At 36.4% G+C, this 23166-nt stretch overlaps 1 protein-coding gene across 3 annotated transcripts in view; it reads left to right on the forward strand.

Annotated features, from left to right (window-relative positions):
• The window catches only part of TMEM245 (transmembrane protein 245), a 78239-nt gene that overhangs the window by 18907 nt on the left and 36166 nt on the right, over nt 1-23166 (forward strand). For 2 of the 3 annotated variants that reach the window (XM_041483080.1, XM_041483099.1), the window contains 7 exons: nt 3414-3583; nt 8553-8576; nt 13993-14097; nt 15427-15509; nt 18137-18227; nt 19128-19226; nt 20969-21100. In XM_041483080.1, the coding sequence (XP_041339014.1) occupies nt 3414-3583; nt 8553-8576; nt 13993-14097; nt 15427-15509; nt 18137-18227; nt 19128-19226; nt 20969-21100 (704 nt within the window). The remainder of the gene's footprint in view (nt 1-3413; nt 3584-8552; nt 8577-13992; nt 14098-15426; nt 15510-18136; nt 18228-19127; nt 19227-20968; nt 21101-23166) is intronic. The other variant, XM_041483089.1, reaches the window with a different exon arrangement.

The raw sequence follows: 23166 nt of genomic DNA on the forward strand, positions 1-23166 counted from the left end.
ATGGGAATTCTAGGAGTATATGTGTGAGTTGCTATGAATTGGAAGGCATTTCTTCTCATCCTTCTACTGTAAACAAAGTGAATTTCCTAGTTTAGAAACTTGGATTTTCTCAAAACTTCAGTTGAAATGCTAGGTTTTAGCATTTTAAAATGCATTTACCACCTGAGTGTAGCTATTTTCTTTTTTTACGAAGAGTGGTGGGTTGGCCCCAGCTAGTGACCAAATACCCTCCAAACCAGTGTTTTAATGTGGGCTTATCCGTGAGCTGCATTCCCTTTAGGATGGTATGGGTTCGGGATTTTCCTTATCCCTAGGCCACCTTCAAGAGGTGTACCTGCTCCAGCATGGACCCTCTGAGTGGTGTGTCTGCTTCTCTGCAGAGCATTTCTGCTTCCCTGGCCTTTTCATTACCTCTCTTCATCCCTCTGTTCCTTTTTCCTCTCTAGTCACTTTTTCTGTGTTCATTCCTCTTCTCCCTGCCCAGGGTTTCTGCCCTTCCTTAGATACTTTTCCACGGAAGCCTGATGAGCTCAGCTTTGCCCAGTGATGGATCTGTTGTGGAGCCATCTGGAACTGTGTCTGGGATGAGGCAACCCCTGGTCTCTTCCTGAGGTGGCCCCCCCAGAGGCCACCATGCTACCAAAGCCTTGAGGTCTGTGCACAGTACCCAAAGCTACTGTGAACCATCTGGAACTTGTGACTTGGGGTCACACTTAAAGATTTGAAGGGCTGTGAACTCTGAGGCATGGAGAAAGGAACAGCTGCACCTTTGGCTGTGGCACTATAGCAGCAGCTAAAGGGTAATGTGATGGCAAGACGTATAAATAGCTGAATGCAGGGTAAGAGCAGGGAGAGGTTTGACCTTTGTTTCATTCCAGTATAGTTACTTAGAGAAGGAACTTCCCAGTTTTGGTGTCTGGGTGTCATGGGAGATGGCAATCATGAGTGAAAAAGCAATTAGAAAATAAACTTTAGACTTATTAGAAGCAGAGTTTACGTGATTAGTTTACAGAAAAGTCAAGGAGTAACTTAACCACTGTTCAGAAACCTCTACATGTGAGGAAAAAGGGGAGCAGCAGTTCTACAGCTAGACAGAAGTGAATGGTTTAAGCTTGAGCCACACAAGTTTAGATTAAAGTACACATCTAAATGAGACAGATGAATACTGCTCCTGACAGTCATTAGGTCTAAAATAACTACCGAAACAAAAAACTCAAGCCAAAAGAGAAATTGCTTTTGGGAATATTTGTGACTTGTTGCCTTAGCAGTGACGGTGGGCCATGACGTGCTTTTTCGTGGCATATAACTGAATCATCAGAAAGATATTACACATAGGCAGTATAATGATGAACAGAGCCAAACTTAGAACAGTGGATTACATTAAAGGTCAGAAGGTGAGTGATGATAATTTGCATGGCTAAAAGAGAGGGAATAGTAAAAATACTAGGAAAATAGGAAGGCTAATAAAGCAAGTTCCCTTGCAATGGTTCAAGTTTAAAGAGACTAATAATAACTTCAGGCACTTGTGAGACCTTAAAGAGAATGCCTCTAGTATGTAAAAAAAACCAAAAACCTTCCCAAAACCTTAAATAGAAAGGTGTAATTTCACCAGAGTTCCTTACATTGGTAAAGAAGACTCATAGAAAGTAGAATTTAGATTATTAGAAACATCTTGGTGCCATTAACATTTTTCCTTGAATGCATTTATACTTCAGTTGGAATAAAATGGTCTTTTAAAATTGCTTAGTGTAGAGGGTGGGAAAATGATATCATAATTACACCATGAAATGAAAAGGTGGAAGAATTGCTATGAAATGAAAAGCTAAGTAATGAACCACATTGTGGAACACTTGCAGCATTTTATTGAGGGATTTGTTTGAGCCTGGAAATCCTGATATTGTCTCTTTTTAAGATCTTTCATTTGCTTCCTTTCTTGTTCTGCTGTCTTTTTTTTTCTTTTTTAATTGTTTTCAGGTAATTTTCTGCTTCCTGCAGATGTTTGGAACTTGTTATTGTGCAGACTTTTTCTTGTTTTGCTCAATGCTTTCTAATAACAGTTAGAAATAACAGTTTCTTCAGCTTTTCTTCTCTTTCTCTTTTTAACTTAATATGATTACAGTCTGTAGCACCTCCTTTGCAATGAGTGTACAGTCATTTATTTTAGAAGATACTGTGTAAACACTTACTCTGAAATAACAGTGGAAGGTTAGAACCCCATTTGAGGATCTTGTTCACCTTGTAAAATGCAAGCCTGCCTGGCTTTGCTGAGCAGCAGTTTGTGTTGTGACCATGAGCTGCATTTCATCATACAAAACTTCAGCCTTTAAGTTCAGTGCTGACACTTGCACTGTGTTTTCTCCTTTTTTGTATCTTTGCCACTCATTTTATTAGAGAAATTATTGGATTATTCTGTTTCTTCAAGACACTAAATCCCATATTTGCCACATGGTGGTGCCAGAGGGTAAGTGAACTAAATGTCAGCAAAATGATTGTACTGGCTCTCCAAAACAAGAATATAAACCATTACACGTGTGGCTTGCAAGCTCTTCTGGAACTTGGATAAATGCCCTGTAGGCAGTAAAAGTTAACCTTTTTGGCTATGTATGCCATTTTACACGTCTCCAAGTAGAAACACGATGTGAATTTTTGATGATGAAGTGATGTACTGCCAGCTGTTCTGGAGCTCATGTATGGCGTGGAGAATAGTCACAATAAAAAAAAGATTTATTAAAAGTAAAGTTACTTATAGTGATAGAAAGTTCAGTATCCTATATTGCCAAGATAAAATGCTAATCACAAATAGCTTTTTTTTTTAACATTTAAAAGTAAAATTTTATCAGTAATATTTCAAAAGAAGATTTAAACGAATGCTGCTTTGCTGTGAAATTCTGCATGATGTGGTGTCAGTTCTTGAAGCAAAGATACACTTTAACAACTTAGAAGGCCTAAAGCTCAAGAATTTAGGCTGAAGATTTTCTTTTATGTGTAAAGTGCTGTTAAGTTCTGATTGTGGTACTTTATATGGAGCCATTTGGCATGGTGTGTGTGTGTGGATATGGAAGAAATCCACTGTACTGGAATCATGGAGTGGCACCTTCTTATCCCAGGCCTTGATCAAGTCTGAGCTTCATTTTTGGGTAGTGTGCTGTCACTTTTCTTGTGCTGTCATCTAAGTTTCATGTGGATAAGCACAGTCGCAGAGATAGTGAGGAGATTAGTACTAAAAACACTGGCAAATTCCAGAAGTTTTTAATGGGAAATAAAACTGGCAAATTCCAGAAGTTTTTAATGGGAAATAAAACTCAAGGGTCTCTTCCTTTCTTTTTCATTGGTCTTCCAGAATAGAATAAATAAGTAGTCTTGTGGTGTTCCTCTGAAATCTGTGATACTAAATTTCCTTCTTGTGGTTACAGTTTGGGCACTTAAAAAATTCGTGGTTCATTTTGGAGTTTTGAACTTCATGGCAAACCACTGCAAAAGTTGGTGGCAACTGGTTGAAAATTTTGTGAAGGAGCGTCAGGAAGCTCTTGCTCCACGGCCCATCAGAGGACTTGGAAGTGTTATGCTAAAGCTTGACAGTAAGGTATTTCTACTACTTCCTTAAGCAACTTGAAAGTTTGTTTTATTCTCTGTTTCACCATATTCTGAGATGCTTTAAATCTAAAATAAATGTCTGTCACTAATGGTTATGTCTTTCATGTAAAACTATCTGTTTTATGGTGTATTTTAAATTATGTCTCTTCTATCACTATTCACACTTAAGTGCACATTTAAATTTGCTAAATGGTTGCATGCAGACCTTTACAGAAGTCACTTTTAAAATGCTGAATCACTTTTATAAGGTTCCTTATCTGAGTAAGGCAAAATTCTCTTAATCTTACCTGGTTACAAAGATTTTGAATTTAAATCTCATGAGCTTTAGTCTGAAGGATAGGATGTTCCTATTTCTTATGTGAAAATTTAATTTAAAAGCAGACCATTGTGTTTGGGTAATAGGGCCCAAGTTATTTCAGACGTATTTGTCTGTACTGTGTGGAAGCAAAGTTGTTGCACACAGTAGTATGGTGCTATAGGAATCAGTCTTTCGTCTGTAAGTGAAGAAATAGGTGGGATAAAGTATTTGGGAAACGCCATAGAATAAGGCTTCTGTGTTCCCTTCACTTCTTCTCCGTGCAAAATATGCCTATATTTGCATTGCAAATTGCATAGTTGGAAAATTTATAAAGTTTCTTTCATTAAGAATTTTAAGTTTTCATGTAAACGGATAGATGAATTATTTTGTTTGTAATAGCTATGGCACTGCATAAGAATGTGCTTTTTGTAACTGTGTTGTTGAAGTATTCTCTGCTCTGGAAAAAGCCTTTATCTTAGGACTTCTATAACTGAAGAGCTGAACTCTGTAAGTACGTTTGTCAGAGCATCTGTATCTTGGCAGATTGGTCTTGTAGTTTATAGTGCTGAATTCCTACAGGAGAGGGAGGAGCTTAAGCCTGGATCTAATGGGGAAATGGATGACAAAAGCATTAAAATGGCTGTAGGAAAAAAGTAATGATTTCACAGGGTTCATTGAGGAAGAATTCGAAAAAGGAAAAGCCTTTCAAAATACAGCTATAAACACAATAAAGTGGTTTTCCAAAGGTAGTGAAAATTACTAACATGGGGATAAAAGCTTACATGATACAAAGCTTTTCATAAAAAGATTTTCTTCTGTAAGTAAGAAGCCACTCTAGACACAATGTTGAATGTATTGTTGTTTTATGAGTTGTCAAGTTTGGCATCCTTGTATTGTATAACCATATGATACAGTATCCTTCCTAATTCCAGCAAGTCTTTTCTCCTTAAAGAAGGTAGGGCTTTAATGTGCAGCAGAACCTCTCGCTCTTCAGCTTAAATGTACTTAAGGTCAGTTTATTTACATGTTGTTTTTGTCTAAGCAGGAGACAATGTTGACCAACTCATTTCCCCATCTCCTTTCACCCCTCCATTTTTTAGATGACAGCAGTATTCCTCCTGAGTTTGTGCTCTGTGTAGTAAAGCAGTTTAAGCTTTCCCAGACATTACAAAAAGAGCACTTGATAATCTGCATGATTCTCTTGTCCTCATTTGTGCCTATTCTAATTCTGTTTCAGCCAGCATTTATCATGAGTGGCTGGGATTATATGTAGTCTTCCAATGCTTATCACACTAATACGTCCATATCTTTTAAGTTCTACTGGCTCTGCTTATTCTGTGTATTGTAGGATGATGGATGCATGGTATCTCAGAATTTTGGAAGCAATGCCACAGGCTATTGGCAGTTACATTTTTTTGTAGGGACAGAGAAACAAGAGAAGTGAAAATTATATCCTTGCAAGATTTTTTAAGTTGTATTACTGAATGTTTTGGCTTCAGTAGGCACTGTTGAAGAGAAAGTAAAAAATATGTGAATACAAAATAGAAATTTAAAGAGTAAATTGTTACAGCTTACTTTTTATCGGAGGTGTATGAGAAACCAAGACTGAGAGATCATTTCCTTTGCAGTTAGAAGTTTAATTTTTAATATTTTGTTTTTAGTTTATTTTAATGGGAGCTGGATCTGCTTAGGGTTTTTATTTGGTGTGTTTTTTTGTAGGTATGCAAAGTTAGTTGGAAACTGAATCTTAGCATCAGGATGTATTGAGACTCTTAGCTAAGTACAGCCAGCCATTGACAAGGTCTTTTTCACACAAATACTTAGTACTTAGTGGTAGTGCTTGGGCTGGGAAACATGGTATGTCCGATATAGTTCAGTATAGTTTCACTCAAATATAGTTCCAGGTTTGAGCGAAATGTAGTGAGAATGAGGAACATAGAATGGCATGTGTTTTTCCCAAACAAATTTTAGGAGGCTAGTGTAGGTAGTCTGGAAAATAACCCATTGATTTGAGTGAAATGTAGTGAGAATGAGGAACATATCTTAGAATGGCATGTCTTTTTCCCAAACAAATTTTAGGAGGCTAGTGTAGGTAGTCTGGAAAATAACCCATTGTGAGAAATGGGTGAGTACTGCTCATGCATGCAACTCTGATCTTTACTGATTATATCTGTTTTTTAAACAAAACCATCAAGAAAAGAACTGCTGCTCATCTTTCACAATTCTCATTTACCCGTGGTTCTCCTGGAAGTGCCGAGAAATGTGTAATGAAGAGAAACTCTGGTCATGAGAAAGGAAAGGGCATTGCATTTTATTGTTCTTATAAGCAGTAGGTCAGTCTCTGGAATGTCTATTAAAGGAATGTCTTCTTTAAATATGGACTATGAAAATAGGATGTCATTACTGTATCCTTTAGTCTGTGGCTGTGCATTTGCCTCATGGAGAGTCAGCAGACAGCAGTTCAGATGTGAGAGACTTCCTGGAGGAGAGAGTAGGGGTGTTTCTCTTGTCAGCCACCGAACCATCCTAAACTTAATGGATGGGGTATCACGTGTGTTCTTATCAACAGTAGAGAATTAATAATTTTCTGTGCTCTTCTTTTTATTATTATTTTAAAGAAGACTGTTGTTTCACAATATGATGACTGCAGTTTGATTATAGAATTTGTGAGGGAGTTTAGCAGCATTGGCAGTGGCTCAGCTGCATGCAGTGGATTTTCACTCCTTGGAATGTACTAATATTTTACATACATGCTTTCTGATGTACTTGAGTGAATCATGTAGTTGTTACATGCTTTTTTTAGGTAGAGTGCGCTAGAATTTTATATGTGGATTATTTAGGTTGTTTGGATTTTGGATAAAGTCAGCTTCTATTTCTTCTGGGACCAAGATCAGCACATAGTTTAACCAAGCACAGAAAAAAAGCAGAATCTCTGTCAGTGCTTATATTATTATAGAAAATACTTTCATAGACACGTAAGAACTTAGATGAATAGTTTTCCACTAAAATACTGGAAAAGAGGCTATAGACTTATTAATTTTGGATGATTTGAAGATTAGAATTAAGCTGTACCCTGTTTTCAAATGTAGATTGATTATATTTGTAGAACAACTTAAACATCAGTATTGGTAAGCTAATAGGCAGGTGAAGCCTCCCAGATACTGTCTTAAATGTTGATAAAAAATATTGTTATTTTGGACATATAATGTTATTTCCTAGTTAAATATATTTATCATCCAATTCCCGGAGGCTGGAATTATAGAAAAATACCAAAGACTTCCTTTCACACTCAGCTAAAATCTTAGGGGTCTTTTGTTGTATTTTGCATGGAATTGCAAAGTGGAGCAATACAGCCATGAGAGCTGTGTTTTTTCCGAAACGAAACTCAGGTTCAGATAGTAGGTTTTAAAGTACAGAAGTAAAATTAAAAGTATGTAATTTAATCAGAAAACAACTTTCCCTTTTTCACAGATAAATTATTCCATAAGTGAAGAGGTGAAGTAGAAACAAATTCTACAATGTCAGTTTGAGGCTTTTGAAGCCTTGTAATTGATTTCTCTTTGACTTTCCATAAGTAGCAAAAGCTAGTAAACGTGGGTGCTTTGTGGCATATTTCATTTTCATATTTCCTAATGTTCATGTTTCTTTGTAAATATGCTTCTAACTTAATCAACATTATGAAATTTTTATAAATTTGAAATATTCATACCTTTTGTTTCCATTGGGAGCTAATGTAATTTCTGGCAACTGGTAAACACGCTAGATTTACTGAGAATTCAGTGGTCTTGTTTTCAGGGAGAAACAAACTTCACTTTCATGATCTTAATCTCTAACACAGATGAATAGCAATATTAAAGCTCTTCTCTGCGGTGATTGTGCTACTAATGATTAGTAATGGTTAGAATTAGGAGTATAGTCCTACATAAACTAGGTCTTGAAATGGGTGTACTTTAGCGTATGGATGAGCATCAGTAAAGAAAAATAACTTCAGTGCAAAAGAAGAAATTGACTGTTGAGAAGTGCAAGGATAATTACATGAAATCTGTGCATTTATGTGATCTACAGTTTGCTGTTTTATGTACATCAGACTTAATTATGTATTTGATGTTGTGCCATTGAATATGAATTTTTTAATATGAATGTTGTACCAAAAAACCATATGAAATCTGTCCAAGAGTAATTGACATAATAGGAGTGTTTTGAAATGCTTGGAATGGGAATATTTGAATGCCTGAATGGGAGTATTAATGCCATAAACAAGTACCTCATGTTAAGATTTGGTGTTTTGCTGAAATGTCCACCTTAGAGTACAAGTCCTGCTCTGAAATGTGATGATAGCTCTCAGTATAATTAAACTGGAATTCTCCAGATTGTGCTGATAGCTCTGTTAATACCATTAAAATTGTTCATATTTGTTATATCCCTCTTTGTTTCAAAAGTGCATGTTAGTAGTAAAACCCAGATTCTTGCATTAGAATTTGTTATGATCTTTTCTTCCTATTGCAATTTACCTTTGTGTCTAGAACAATTTCATTTTCATTCTGTGGATGACTTTGCCTGCCTCTCATTGCTTTTTTTCCCTATTACTGCATTTTTCAATAATTTTCCACTATGTTGTGTTTTTTTCCCTTTTCTTCCATCTCCGCCTGCCACTGACAAGCTGTGGCACTGGCTTAATAAGAAGGTAAATAAACAGAAAAATTACAATTCCAGCTAATGGATTCTGTGGTTTTGGGGAGTTTGATTTTTTTTTATGTTTTTCTTTATTTTATTTTGCAGCATGAACACTCCTTAACATGCCTTGCTTCATATAGATTTCTCTCTCAAATGCCTTTTTTCCAGCTCTTGGTATAAGCTACTGAAGGTCATATAATTCTATCTGATCTCTTCTACTCCAGTGAGTGCACACAGTTAAATGTTTAGCACAGCAGAGAACTGCATTAGCATTTTAAGGAGTAGAGTGATTTAGGGGCACTTTTATTTAAGAATAGTTGATCTCTGCCTGGTCCTCACTTGTACACCTAACAAAACCAGTTCTCTCGCAGTGTGGAGAGCTGTTCCCTGCTCAGGGAAAGCATCAGCTAACCGAATTGCTGCGGGAGTGGTGAGGGTGTGAAGCACAGTTGTAGTTCTGCAAGTGCTTGCAAATAGTGCATGGGCTGGTTTCACTGGGTGCTGTCAGTCTCTTCCTTTGGAAATGCCAAACTTGCCTGTGTACACAGGCGTAGTACCTAGTGTACCAGGAGTGAATGCTTACAAAATGAGGCTTTGCATGGCCTCAGAACTGCTGAATCTTAACAAGTCTGAAGGGAATTAAAAGACTAGGCAAAAAAAAAAAATTGGTAGTTGGTATAGCTAAGATATTTTTTTTCCTATTGTGAAGCTTTTAAAAGTGTGTTTTCAAGATTCAGTTATAATTGTCCATGAAGAGGGGTGTTTCTAATGTTGTTTTGCCCTTAACTGTATTGCTCTTGTTCTAAAATTACGTTTTTATTTCCCAACTTTAAAATGTTTATCTTGTGTGAGTGACTGGGGGTTAGTAAATAAGTCCAGTTGTAACCTGTCTTAATTTATTTTTTATTATATTCTGGTTTGTTAGCAGAATTGAGGTGAAGAGCTGAGTTTGGTGACCCACAAGAGAAAGTGTAGTTTCAACTGCTTTTTTTCTGGCATTTGTGGTTTTCATTGAAAATGTGTATGAGTAGATATGGGTTTTTTTCCTGAATAGTGGTAGGTTGCAAAACAATTTAACTATAATAGCTTTAAATGCTAAAATGTCTGGATTTTATTTTTAGTTTAGAAATCTGCATTATTTGGCAAACCCTGTGGATATAATTTCTTAACAGAGTGTGGTTTTTTAGTTCCTTGGAGTTATCTTTGAAAACTGTTGGTTTACTTTACAGTTTCATAAGTAGAAAGTCCTATAGTATTACATACAGTGTTGACTGTTGTCCATGAACATACAGTAATAATGATTATAATCAAGATTTTTTTTAAAGTGAAAAAAATGTGCAACCAGTGGGTTCATTTGGTTGTGTGTAGTGTTTTGGTGATTTTTTTAAAAATTAAAAAACAATGTCGAACTGTACCGGAGGCAGAAGAAGGAGGGGATTTTACTACAGAACACTGGCTGCAGTTAAATGGTGATTATTTTTGTGCCTTTTTCCTTTTTTGCCTGTCTTTGAAGGGATGTACTTCAGAGACCACAAAGATAAATTTCTCACAATGCATCAGATAATTAAAAATCATATGGATATGACAGAGTTTGAAATGATGGTTGATTATGACTGCTAGTCATAAACCTTGGCTTTTTGATTCCTGTTCATGGTATATGCAGCCCAAAATATAGAAAAAGTTCAGTCGGTATGGCATAATTTGTTCTTAATAACATTGTCTATGTCAGGAGTCTTTAGAAGGAATTGCTGAATTCTTCTGCTGCTTTTGGAGGGATACTGGTGTAGGTAGACTTGAGACCTCACACAGACTGTTCTCTACCTTTCCTAGCTTAACTACCCAGCTGGCTCATTTCAGCATTACCTTGGGATGTGTTCTGGTTACAGACTTCCCCTTGTTTTCTGCAGATGATATTAATGAGATGGTATCTTCAAATATTAACTAAGAAAAGGGAAATGAGAAGTCTAAGGAATGTCTTGGGAAAAAATCCTCATAAATAGCAGAGCTGTTTACAGAAAAAAATAAAAGTCCATGTTGATAATTTTATGTAGATTTAATCCAAAATTAAGTAGATGCCTAGGTGTGTTTCACTGTTTGGGTGATGTAGTGAATTAAACATACTAGAAAAACTACTGCCCTGAAGGCTATGCAGTATGAAACCTGCAAATATTAATTCACAGATGATGTATCATACTGCAAAACATGGAAAACCTCTTTGGATAGTAGGATTTCTGATTTTTAAGGATTTCTGGACTGTAGTTCTGTTACAGCTTAGTGTAATATGGTTTTGTGTCATCATCCAAAAGTTGAAAGAGGGAGTACTTGCAAATTATTGAGGAGCTTTCTAATAGAATGTAATCATTAGAAACCTTTTTACAGTGAGCTAAATGAAAATAAAAACCTTGATAACTTTTCCTTTCAAGACTGTGACAATTAAAGATATTTTTTTTGTGGACATTCACAAATCAGTAATATTTCAGTTTGGTTTTACAAGTTGACCTTCTGTAGCTTAGGAGCTTGGCTTTCCTTTACTTTTGCATAATCTCAGATGCTGTGGCAGCCTCAGCTTCCCACTGCTGACTAACCTTTGGATTAGAAGCTTGGAACAGAATGTAAAACTTTGACTTCTGGCTAATGAGTGTGTTTAGTCAGTACATGTTAGTCTCTGTGTGCATGCCCATGGTTTACAGGAAGGATGTAAAGGGAGGTCTGGCAGCGTTGGGGTAAGAGTGAAGTCTGGACCTGATTGAGTGATAAATACAACCACACAGGCATTTAACAGTGCAGCTTCCCTGCAGTGAGTAGCTTACCTGCACCTATGCATTATTTAACACGAATGTGAAAAGGCAAGGGATTCCTAAGGCAGTCTTGTGGGTTAATGTAGGGGAAGAAAGTATGTTTTAATAGAAGAAAAAAAAAGAATAAATGTAGCCTTAAGTGAATATTGTCCATCTGCTTTTACTTGTACAATACTCAGTCCAATTCAGTCTTCTGCTGTGAAGTATCTGTACCACTTACATAACTTGGATCCCTTAAGTCTGTGTTGGGGGATGTGATTGCAGTATCTGTAGGCTTGCCAAAGCTGGCTTTCATCAGGCTTCCTTGGGCTACCTACCCAAATAAATAGAGACAAGGTGGGCTGCTGGTACCAGTACATCATCAGTGCTGCCATGACTTACTTACTAGATTAAAGGTAATCCAGGATTTACACGTGCTGCAGCTGCACCTTAATGGCAGTCCAGACATATTTGAACTGTCAGTATGTGTCTGGGAAAGATGCCTTGTGCCATCTCAGAGAGAGTCCTCATCCTGGTCTTTCGGAGATTGCCCTTCCATTAGTTGCTACATGGCAAAACATCTAAGGCATTCAGCCTCACCTCTCACCTGTCAGAGATTTCACCTATTGAATACCCCTGACACAATCATTGAGCCTAGCATTTTTTGAAATCTCTGACAGTACTTCCAATTACATGGATTCAGTAAATCTCATTAAGGTGCTATATGTAAGACTACTGGATTTCTTTAAATTCTGACTTAGAAAGTAAATAGCTGTTTTGAATAGCAGTCTGAAATGATGGATGCAGCTTTAATTTTTAATAGCTTCATTTTGAAGTCCATGCTATAAAACTTTCTTCCCCTGCCTATCTAGTGGTGTTTTCTTGGTGATATTTGTTATTTCTGTCCTTTGAAACAAGGACTTTCATTTCTTGCTTCTCTAGCATAATCACTAGATGTACATGAGGCTTGGAAGGACACAGCAGATCTCGTTTCAGTCTTATTTCCAGAGAGGTAACTCCTATATATATATGCCCTGTGTAGGGGCTGCTCAGTTTTTCAGAGAGCTGCAGTACTGCTGCAGGCAGGTCACTTCCGTCCAGCACTGGCAATGCATTTCTGATGGCTGAAATCTGTTAGCAATGCTGAAAACCAAACATAGGTTAAAAATATCTAAGACAAAAGATTTTTCATACTTCCTCGTGGTTTCTGACTTCCTTTCTGCAGTTCTAAATGTAGTACAGACTTTGTTACAAGACCTTGTATTAATTTAGATCAAACAAGGAGCTGGTTGTAAAAACTTGAAATTTAAAGATAATTACTTGATGTACATAAACTGCTCAGATACTACCAGATGAACATACACACAAAAAATCCTTACTTTTGTCAAATAGGAGATCTGACTTCAGTGTTCACCAATTCAATCATCATACAGCAGTCTTGAGAAGTTTGTTGTTCCAGGCTCAATTTCAGCTGTAGGGATAGCGTAAATAATGAAGAAAGAACTAATGTAAACCATTAGCATGCATATTAGTAGTTTTATAAGATCTCTAACTAAAAAGTTTCCAACTTAATTGTTGAATATATAACTTGGACTTGAAGTACTTTTGCTTACTACACATTGGCTTTGACATCAGTTCTCGTGAATCACAAAATTACAATTGTGCTGTTGCTTTTTCCTGTAGTAATGCTAAATGGAATAGAAATAGACCTAGTACTTGAACCATAGGAGCTAGAAAAATGTATTTGGTCATGCTTGCATGTGCTTTCACAGCTTTTTATGTAAACAGTCAGTTTATGTATGAGATGAAGCTCAGCTTGCTGTGTTCCAGAGCACTCTGCAAAGTCATGTGACTGAGCAGTTTCATTGTTTTGAATGACATTATCAGAATTTCTCTACTCAAATGTGGTATCACCATTTGCTTATGGACATGTATAGAATGGGCTTGTTTTAAACTGACAGAACAAAAAATGTGCCTGTTTCCTGTATCAGTCAGTTTAGCTGATGCATGCTCAGTGCTGAGCATCCTCGAGACTGGAAGTGGATAGAAATAGTTGGTGCTGAATAATTGGCCTGATATTCAATAATGCAGAACCCCACCTGTCCCATTTCAGTTCAGAAGGTGATGAGGCAGCTTAAAAAATTTTATTACTTGCAAAACTACCTCATTTGTCATTTAGATGACTCTTAGCTATTCAAATCTGAAAGTTATGGTTGTGCATTAAGGTATACCTTGATAGCTTTGAAGTCCTGTGCAGACAGTATCTGTAAGTTTCCAGGTTGCTGAAGGACAAGAAACAAAGACAAATTTCTGGGTACTAGTTGACATGAATGTCTTCTTTAGATACTTCTCTAGGTCTAGTAAGTAATTGTTGAATTATTGCTTGCTTTGCAGAGAGCTTGCTATGTTGTGTGGTAATGTGTACATGTTTTTTGCAAAATCACATGTCATACCATGACATTAATCATGCTAACATTGCTTGTTAATTGTTCATTTCCAAGCTTGGGCATAAATGCTGTTTGATTAGAGCCTGATTTTGTACTGTAATTGTAAATAAAAATAACAATATTGTTGCATAACATAGAGAATCATTTTCATTAAAGATTGATTTATGTGCTATAATTTGTTCTTTTTTTTTTTTCTGCACAGATTATTGTGTGGTTGGAGAAAATGCTAGATAAAATAATCAGCATTTTCATAATATTTTTGCTGGTGATAGGAACCCTTCTGCTGGCTCTTCTCCTTACTGCAAAGGTACAGTGTGCTAACAAATATAATCATAAAGCTCATTTTTGTTGCTGTTGAAGGTTACTGATAGTTATATGAGATTGCATAGCTCAAAGAATCTTTCTAGATGTTTAGGAACTAATTGTTCTGTACTTGAACTTATCACCATTCCAAGACATATATTTATATATTTTTGTATATAAAATATACAAAAATATATAAAAATCTCAATGTTTCTTTCTATTTCTCTGTATTTCTGTGGTTTTTACCTATATGACAAGGCTAATATATAGACATTTGTAAATACAGAATTTATTCTAGTAGAATTACTAGCTTATGTATACAGCAACAGATTTTTTTTGCTTCCTGTTGACACTTGTCAACAGAAGATCCACTTAGATTTTTTTTCTCTTTAATTTACCTTACATCAGAAACATTTGCAAAATAATTAAGGTGTGTTTATGAATTTTTTTGTGTAATTGCCTCTAACAAGCTCATGGTGTCCTTTTCTGAGTTATATGTACTGAGTTTCATGATCAGGTATTCTCTGAAATTGATGTTTGGTTTATGGTTGAGTTTGGGTGGGGTTTTTTTTTGCTCACCAGAAGAGGTCACTCATGTACTTTTGTTTTCCTTTTTCCATACTGGAGCTGTGTTCATACTTGAAACAGTCAATGGAGATTGAATGTTTGGCTTGAATGCAGTTATGGAACAAAGATCAGTGGGTTCTGATGTCAGTCTCCTTTTTCCAAAACGTAGGCATATGTAATGTTGAGTACTTAAAATTGAAGACTTTTGAAGTTGTGCAAACATTCCTGCCTAAAGCTCCCTTGCATTCATAGAAAGAGTATTAAGATATTTATAAAAGGTGTATTTTATCATTCTTGCTGAATAATTTATTTAGTTAGGCACTTTGTAGCAAGGTTGGTCATGTTAGAGCTAAGTATTCATTAATTTTTATACTTCTTTGATCCATGGCTTAGAAAGTTGCATCTGAAACTTTGCTTTGTATTTTAGTGCTTTCTTGACAGCACTGGTGTTATTGTTTAAATTTTTTCCACTGATGAGATAAGGTTTAAATTTCCATTTGTTATTACTAGTGACCAGAATTTATTATTGTATTGACTAGGTGATTCTTGGGTTAATGGAACTTCTTTCTTCACAGTGGGTTGTTTGCACTGGAAGAATTATTTTTTAAATGTACAAACTGGTCACTGAATCCTTTCTCACCTTCCCCCTGCCTCCCCACCCTCCTCCTCCACCACTCCCCCTCCCCCAAAGAAAAGAATTCTTTCTGAATGTAGGAAGAGTTGTAGTTTGCATTGCATAACATTCTCCTCTCTCTCTTTAATTTAGGTACATCAAGAGAGCGTTCACATGATTCAAGTCACAAGCAGCTTGATCAATGAGACAGTAGCCAGTCACCCAGAATGGGCAAAGTAAGAATGCTGAAGTTAAACGAATAGTATGGGGTGGATGAACAAGCTTCCAGGTGCTCTTATGCATAGTTTTTAATTTTAAAAAATCCCCTAGGTGAACAGAAATGTGGGTATTTCTCACAGGCCAATGTAAGAGCTAAACTCTCAGACAGCAGAGATGTTTGTGCCTCACTTCAGAGGACTGTCAGTGTGGTATTTCATTTGAGGACTGGTTGGGTTTTGGTGGTGAAGGACGACTCTATGAACTTTTCTAGCTACAGCTGTGGAGAAGAAACTTGTATAGTGCAGAGAATAAAGAGATCTGTATTTTGTCCCTTCTTCCTATGAAAGAAAAATGCTGGCAAAGGATGCTCTCTCTAGAGGGTTTCAAGATAGAGCTAAATTATTTTTTAAATGGAGAGAGATGGATGTGGAGGGCATTTGAAGGAATAGGAACTGAAGACGTTCCTGGAGTGAACAGAAGAGTTCAGGGGTGGATGAGGGGAGTTTGATGTGAATCAGTTGGGCAGGGCCATTCTTGTTATGAGTAGATGTGTGTAGTGTGTGCATTGGGGATTTTGTAAGGTTTGGTCTGTGTAATCACAGAATCACACAGAATCACAGAATAATGAGGTTGGAAGAGACCTCTAAGATCATCGAGTCCAACCTATGCCCTAACACCTCAACTAGACTATAGCACCAAGTGCCATGTCCAGTCTTTTTTTAAACACATCCAGAGATGTGATTCCACGACCTCCCTGGGAAGACCATTCCAGTACTTTATTATTCTTTTGGTGAAAGGAGCTGGACACAGCACTCAAGGTGGGGCCTCACCAGCGCTGAGTTCAGGAGGAGAATGACCTCCCTGGGCCTGCTGGCCACACAATTCCTAATGCAGGCCAGGATTCCATTGGCCTTCTTGGCCACCAAGGCACACTGCTGGCTCATATTTAACCAGCTGTCGACCAGCACCCCCAGGTCCCTTTCCTCCTGTACACTATCCAGCCACACTGTCCCCAGCTTGTAAGATTGTAGGGGATTTTTATGGCCAAAATGTAGAACTTGGCACTTAGGCTTATTAAACTTATTAATGACTAAAGTAAGCACCAAGACTAGTAGTAAGGGAGAGAGATGGTGTTGAGAGAAACGCATCTAGAGGAAAACATGGACACACTGGTGAGCAAAGGAGTCATTGCATGAACGTTAGAGGGGGAATAGATGAGACTCAGAAGTGTGATTTTAAGGAGGGCATGTTCCAGGTGGCTTTCATTCTGGTTCAGCTAAACAGACATTGGGCAAATATAAGATACCAATGTAATGACAGCAAGAAAAAGGTCTCTCCAGAATAAGAATGGTTGACTCTTTCAAGGGTACATTCTAAATAAAAGTGATGGTGGTATAAGATGGAAAGAAAGCAGATGCTGTCTTACAAGAGCACAGCAATTTTTCAAAAACAGAAGTAAAAGGATATAGTTAATATCCATTGTAGTAATACATGCTTTAGCACTACTAAAGTAATCACAATCATGAGAACAGAAAGCACTTAAAGCACTTGGTTTTATTCCTTCATGGCATCTTTTGTGTTGTTTGGCCTTTCTGTTTTTCTGTAAGATGGAAATAAGTGGGACTAATGGAGATGGAAATTTGACTGTCAGAAGCTTATTTACATAATGAAACTACTGGTGTACTAGTTAAATAAATTGCAGAATTCTAGTATAACTTCTTACTTCCAGTGTTTGCATTCAAATTTGAAGTATCCATTGCACTATATTTTAGTTCATTAAGAGTAAGAATGCCTCTTGCCAAATCCATGAAGCTTTACCAGCTTTCAGAGCTCAGTGCATGCTCATATTTAGAGGTGAGTGACTGAAATACTGAAATTCCAATCTGGAATGTTACTGAAGCCTTATGCAGACAGAGGAGCTTCCATGTTGATCTTCAGTCAGGTGAACAAATACAGCAGTTCTGTTTCCTGAATGCTTTCATTTTGTTTTGGAAGGGCTCCAACAGGTGCCGTTGAATCAAGATGTAAAAAGAAAATCAAAACAGAGATTGTGTGCCCTGTATTCACAAATGGTAAAATGCTGACAACCCAGTAGGGTACATTGCTTGAAAGTGATGTGAGTCCCTGAAGAAATTCACAAGCAGGTGGTTTAGTGAGGACTTAGAAATAACTGATGTCCAGACCTTTTGTCAGCTGGTTGCTTTTTCATGGATACTATGTTAACAATTTACATTGAACTTGTAATTTCAAAAGGTTGTGTTTGCAGCTAGATGAGACTGCTTCAAAAGATATTTTCAGGAAACTCTGGGAAAAAAAAAAAAGGTTGTGTGAATAGCGCACATAGAGATTTAAGAACAGATCTTTTCTGAAAAGGTTGAGATATCAAATTAATTGAGATTTCAGGAACCTTGGAGGATTTTAAATGCAATGACATGCCCTAGATTTAATTCTACTTTGCTTATGGGAAAATTTATTCCTTAATATGTAGAAGGAAACATTTGAGTTGTAGTACTTTTATATGTATTTAACCATAATGATTTGTTGTTTCAGAATGTTAATTTGCAATGTGTTTTGGGTGTAATGAAGCGGGTATAATATATAACAGTTAACTTTGTTTTCCCTCTTTAAAACCCACCCCCCTCAGCTGGCTCCCGGAAGCCCAGGTCATTCAGAAGGCGCTCAATTCTGCAGCTAACAACGTATACCAGTATGGCCGAGAATGGATCACACACAAGGTAAGAGTGAGCTGTCAAAAAGCTCAAATTCTTTGGTTTTTGTTTTCATTTCTAGTATTTCATAAAAGTAAAAAGAAATAAAAATACATTTGTCAGTAGTTCTTTTCCATTTGTTTAACCATTGTGTTGACAAATCTATTTTTTCCACTGTGGGAAAGTCCACTTTGGGACTTTTGAAGGAAGAGTGGGAGTGATTTCAGTAGTGTTTTCAGGGGATAGTTGTTTTACGAACTGAAGAATCTGTCATCATTCTAATGATTCCCAGTGAAAATGCCTCAAATAAAATTAAGTAATTTTTTTTAACTGACTTTGGCTGTCATATTATAGGCAATGTAAACTTCTATTGCAACCACTGCCCCTCCTTCTCCCCTAATTTCTGTGTGGGCTGGGTGTGGTACACACCCATTCTTTAAATCATAATTTGTATAGTTAAGCTATATTCTTCTATACATATCTTCTTCTTGATAAGAATTTGCCAAGATTCTTACTCATATATTTGATGTCTAGCACACATCTCAAATTATTTGAAATATTTACTCTAAAGATATGACGAAGGGCTTTAGATTAAGGATTTTAGAGACAGCATTTGTTTTGAAGTGCAGAAAGAAGTCCTTAGTGCAGCAGAATGTTTTTTAACAAAGTCTTTGAATTGTGAACCATTATATCTGAAGTGTGTATTTCATGCTGATACTATTTTTTTCTAATAACTTGGATTTGAAAATGTGCCTTTACAGACAATCTTACGTTCTAATATTTTTAATATTTAATATAATCTAATAATTTTTGGATTTGAAAATGTGCCTTTACAGACAATCTTACGTTATTCATCAAGCTTGAAGTTCATCAGTGGATGTCTGCTTTGTTCTGTCCTGTATAATAATAGATTTTTATGTGTTTTAGCTCCATAAGATTTTAGGAGAAAAAGTAAATAACACTGCTGTGATTGAAAAACAAGTGCTGGAGCTCTGGGACAGGCTTTATCACTCTTGGTTTGTGAAGGTGGGTAACTCAATTAAATGATATTCATGTAAACTATCACTTAGTACTCTTACATAATCATGCTAAGTGTGCATTTCTAAGGAAGAGATTAGCAAAAAGTTGGAAGGTTGAGTAAAGGTTGGTAAAAAGAAGGTAGAAATTTCAAGTGTATAGGACACATCATTCTAGAGTCATAGTTTTGGTATAGCCAGAGCTGTGTCCTACACTTAAGTAGTTAAGTGTGGTTTTGTGTGTGCCGTTTTACAGTTGTCTCACTTTTTATAATTAGTATTTCATAGTTTGGCACTTTCTGTTGGTCACTCAATTTGCTGAGGTTTTGGGAAAAGGCAACTGATCGTCGGCATGATTTGTGTAACTTCTATTAAATCATTGTTATGCTGCCAATGCTGCTTGCAGTTTAAAGGAAAGAGCAATTCATTAGCAATTGTGCAATGGAAATATCAAATCCAGAAGTCATATTCCTGAAATACTTCTGTATATTTAAATGATTGTGATCATATTAACCCTTTTCTTTATGCAGTTATTCTTCAAGTACCTCTAAAGTTCCAAGAAGATCTCTGCATTAAAGAAATAACAGTTTTAGTGTAGAACTAGATGTACAGATGATAGGTCTCCATACAGTTTACAAATACAGAAGGCCTATATGAGGGAGATTTTTGTCTTCTCATGTTTCTACACTAAATAAATTGCTAGCTCAGAAGAAAGATCTGTGTTGGCAGCAGATTGTTAGAGAAGGTTGCTAATAGTACATCACAAAGTGTAACAGGCATCTAGAGAGAATTGGTAATGAGCAGAAAATGTAATGCTCTTAGATAAATCAGTGCAGGGACTGCACTTGGAATGTTTTTTGCCATGTGTGGCAAAAAAAGATACTGCCATTTTGCATGCAGCTTGCTAAGGCTAAAAGTGTGCAGAAAATTTTAACAAGTAGTGGAATACTTATTGTAAAAACCAGAGTTAAGAACTTGAGAAGTCTCCTTCTATTAAAGACTAGGATGTTGTTGTCAGCAGGTTTGCATAAGCTTGCTTTCAGACAATTTTGGCATCCTTCTCTGAAACACTTGTCACAGTCCCAGCCTGTGGCATTCAAGATGGTAATGAGGTATTATTCACTGGGCAATAGGCAACATCATAATTAGGGAGGAGCCACTTAAGGAATTAGCTGTTGTTTTTATGGCCGTGTCCTGTTGTCTTGTTGTGTTGCAGTTACAAAGGTTTGTAGTCAGAAGAAATCCTCCTGCATTTGGTTTAGCTTTTAGGTTTTACGTGATTGAACATTTTCTGTGGAGAGATAGAAACTAGTAGTGAGAAAACTAGTTGCTTAGACTTCTGCTTGTATTTTTCTTTATGGGTTGTGCTGGGAAAACTTACATGTTGCAAGCAGTAAATTATGTAGGGAATAATTGAAACCATTACTTCTTTCTTGTGTGCTTTCATTAAGAGTAAAATAGATACCATTGTATCAGTCAAGCAGTATAGTTAACTTTTGACAGGGGTGAATCAATACAACATACACATATGTAATTAAACAGGATAATTAACTACAGTTTTCTGTCAGATTTTAATTTTTCCAGTGTACAGAGTACTTCCAAGTATTTTTGGGGATGCCAGTTAAAGCAGCTCTAAGTATTTAGATGCATGCTGGATCTATTCCTCATTAAGAAAACACCAGTGTAAAGCATTAGCTTTCGTTTTTCCCATATCTAAATTTTATTCAGATATCTATTTTCTTTGTTTTTAAGAATGTAACACATTCTGGAAGACACAAAGGACACAAGTGGCACATAAACCGTCAGAACAGCTGGCTTGGAGATATTCTGGACTGGCAAGATGTTGCATCGTTTGTTCACGATAACATCGAAACATTTCTCTCGGTACGTTTTCTTTGCACTTACTATGAAATTGGTCTAATTTTTAACTGATAGCGATTTCTCCTTGGAGTACCACTAAGATTATGGATTCAAGTAAATGGAAAATTATGGAAATGCTGTTAGTATTATTTACAATTACCTAAGCAATTATTGCAAGCCTATTTAAGGTATAACTGTAAAACAAACAGAAATGTTTATGATAAAGAAGGTCTTGTGCTTTCAGCATCTTCATGGATAGCAGCTTCCCAGATGTCTTCCTGAGGCATATTGTTACCTGTGTAACCTGCAAGCTGATTTTTAGTGCATTATTTTGTGTAGTCTTTTCTCTTTAAAGAAGAAAACAATTGGTTTAAGTTATAACTGAAGAAGCTATTGGCTAAGAGGTTGTGAAAACAAAGCCAAGCAATAAAAGTGGGGGGTAGTCTTTTTTTTTTTTTTTTTTTTGCTGCAAATTACTATTATTTGTTGGGTTGAAAGCAGCTTATTTTTTTATTCTTTTACGAAAGTTCTGTGGAGAATGAAATGAATATTTTTCACGTTGTGAATTCCTGAATAAAAGCATTTAACCTTATGAGGAGAAAAAGAGGAAGAATTGAAAGCAATCCAAGTTAAGGTGTTTCACTAAAAAAATCATGTTCAGTCCTAAATGCTTAATACGTAGAGTCAATCCCCAATATAATTAATCTTTTACTTGAGCTGTTGTCATTACATTATCTTCAATTTTGGAAGACTATTATTTATACCTAACAGGCACTATAGCAGATCTGTGGATGCAGTTAAAGCTAATATTTGTCTCCAAGCAGTTCTTGGCTTTTTCTGTCCTCCCCCATTTGCTGCTTAAATTGTTACAGCTTCTGCCATAGAAGAAGATGTGAGACAAGAAAGAGTTGAGAGAAACTTTATTGCAGTAAATATTTTTTCAGTTAATTATGAAATTTGCTTGGTACTTTCTCAAAGTTGGCCATGCATGCTTGAGGCAAAGGGTTTAAAAATGCACAGCACATCATGATTTAAAATCAATGTGGAGTTTCCTTCTAGGCAAGAGGCACAGAAGGAGGAGAAACTACTCGATAAGAGTGTGTCATTTGCAGCATTGCTGCACAGTGCTGAGAAACCATGATTTAAAGTGTGCTTCAGTAATCTAAGCAGGCTAAAGAGAGGTGGAGAAAAGTGTAAAGAGAATAAATATTTAAGAATGAAAAACCTTAATATAAAAATTTTCATCTAGCTAATATGCTTGCTTTACTTCTAAAACCTGGTTTAAAAGTTCAAGAAAAGAAGTGCCAGTGATTGACTTGCTTTCCTGTTTATTTCCAGGAACTCATTACTCATCAACAGCAGGGAAACACCTGTCTTTTTTCTCCATGTACTCATGTCCTTAATAGCAGACTGTAAACCAAGTCAGCTTAATATAAAGCTCTAAATCCTGATTTCACATCCTTACTGGGCAGCATTTTCTTTCCTGGCTTGCTCATCTACAGTGCATTGCATAAATATTACTCACGCTAATGTTTTTAATTAAAATGGATGAAAATACAGTCTCCGTTCTTGTTTAGATAATTTAAACTTGGAGATTATGAAAATAAGAATAGCTTTTGCTTAAGTCTGGTATGCTTAAGCAAGTTTCCTACCTAGCCTAAGATACAAAGCAGCCTTACTGTATTCAGGATTTATGTTCTTACCAGAGCATGAAAACCTTTCTCCTGGTATTTTGAAGTGGAACAATGGGTTATTAAAATGGCATACTGAATTGGGAAGGGTTAATATTTTACATTAGGTGAGTGCTTCTGGGAGTGTATGTTCTGGAAATTTAATTTTTCTGTTGCTTAGATTCTTTAGTTTGGGTTTTTTGTTTGTTTGCCTTTTTCATATTTTATGGAACTCTGAGTGGGATTTAGATGAGATTAGATGGGGCTTTGAGCAGCCTGATCTAAGGAAAAGTGACTCTGCCTGTGGCAGGGGAATTGGGGCCAAATGATCTTTAAGGTCCCTTCCAACCCAAACTGTTTTATCTTTTTATTTTTTGGTTGAGTGTGTTGTTTATGGGGACAATGAAGTTAAACACTTGA

Source organism: Pyrgilauda ruficollis, unplaced genomic scaffold (assembly GCF_017590135.1).
Source record: "Pyrgilauda ruficollis isolate IOZ18807 unplaced genomic scaffold, ASM1759013v1 scaffold116, whole genome shotgun sequence".
NCBI lineage: Eukaryota > Metazoa > Chordata > Aves > Passeriformes > Passeridae > Pyrgilauda > Pyrgilauda ruficollis.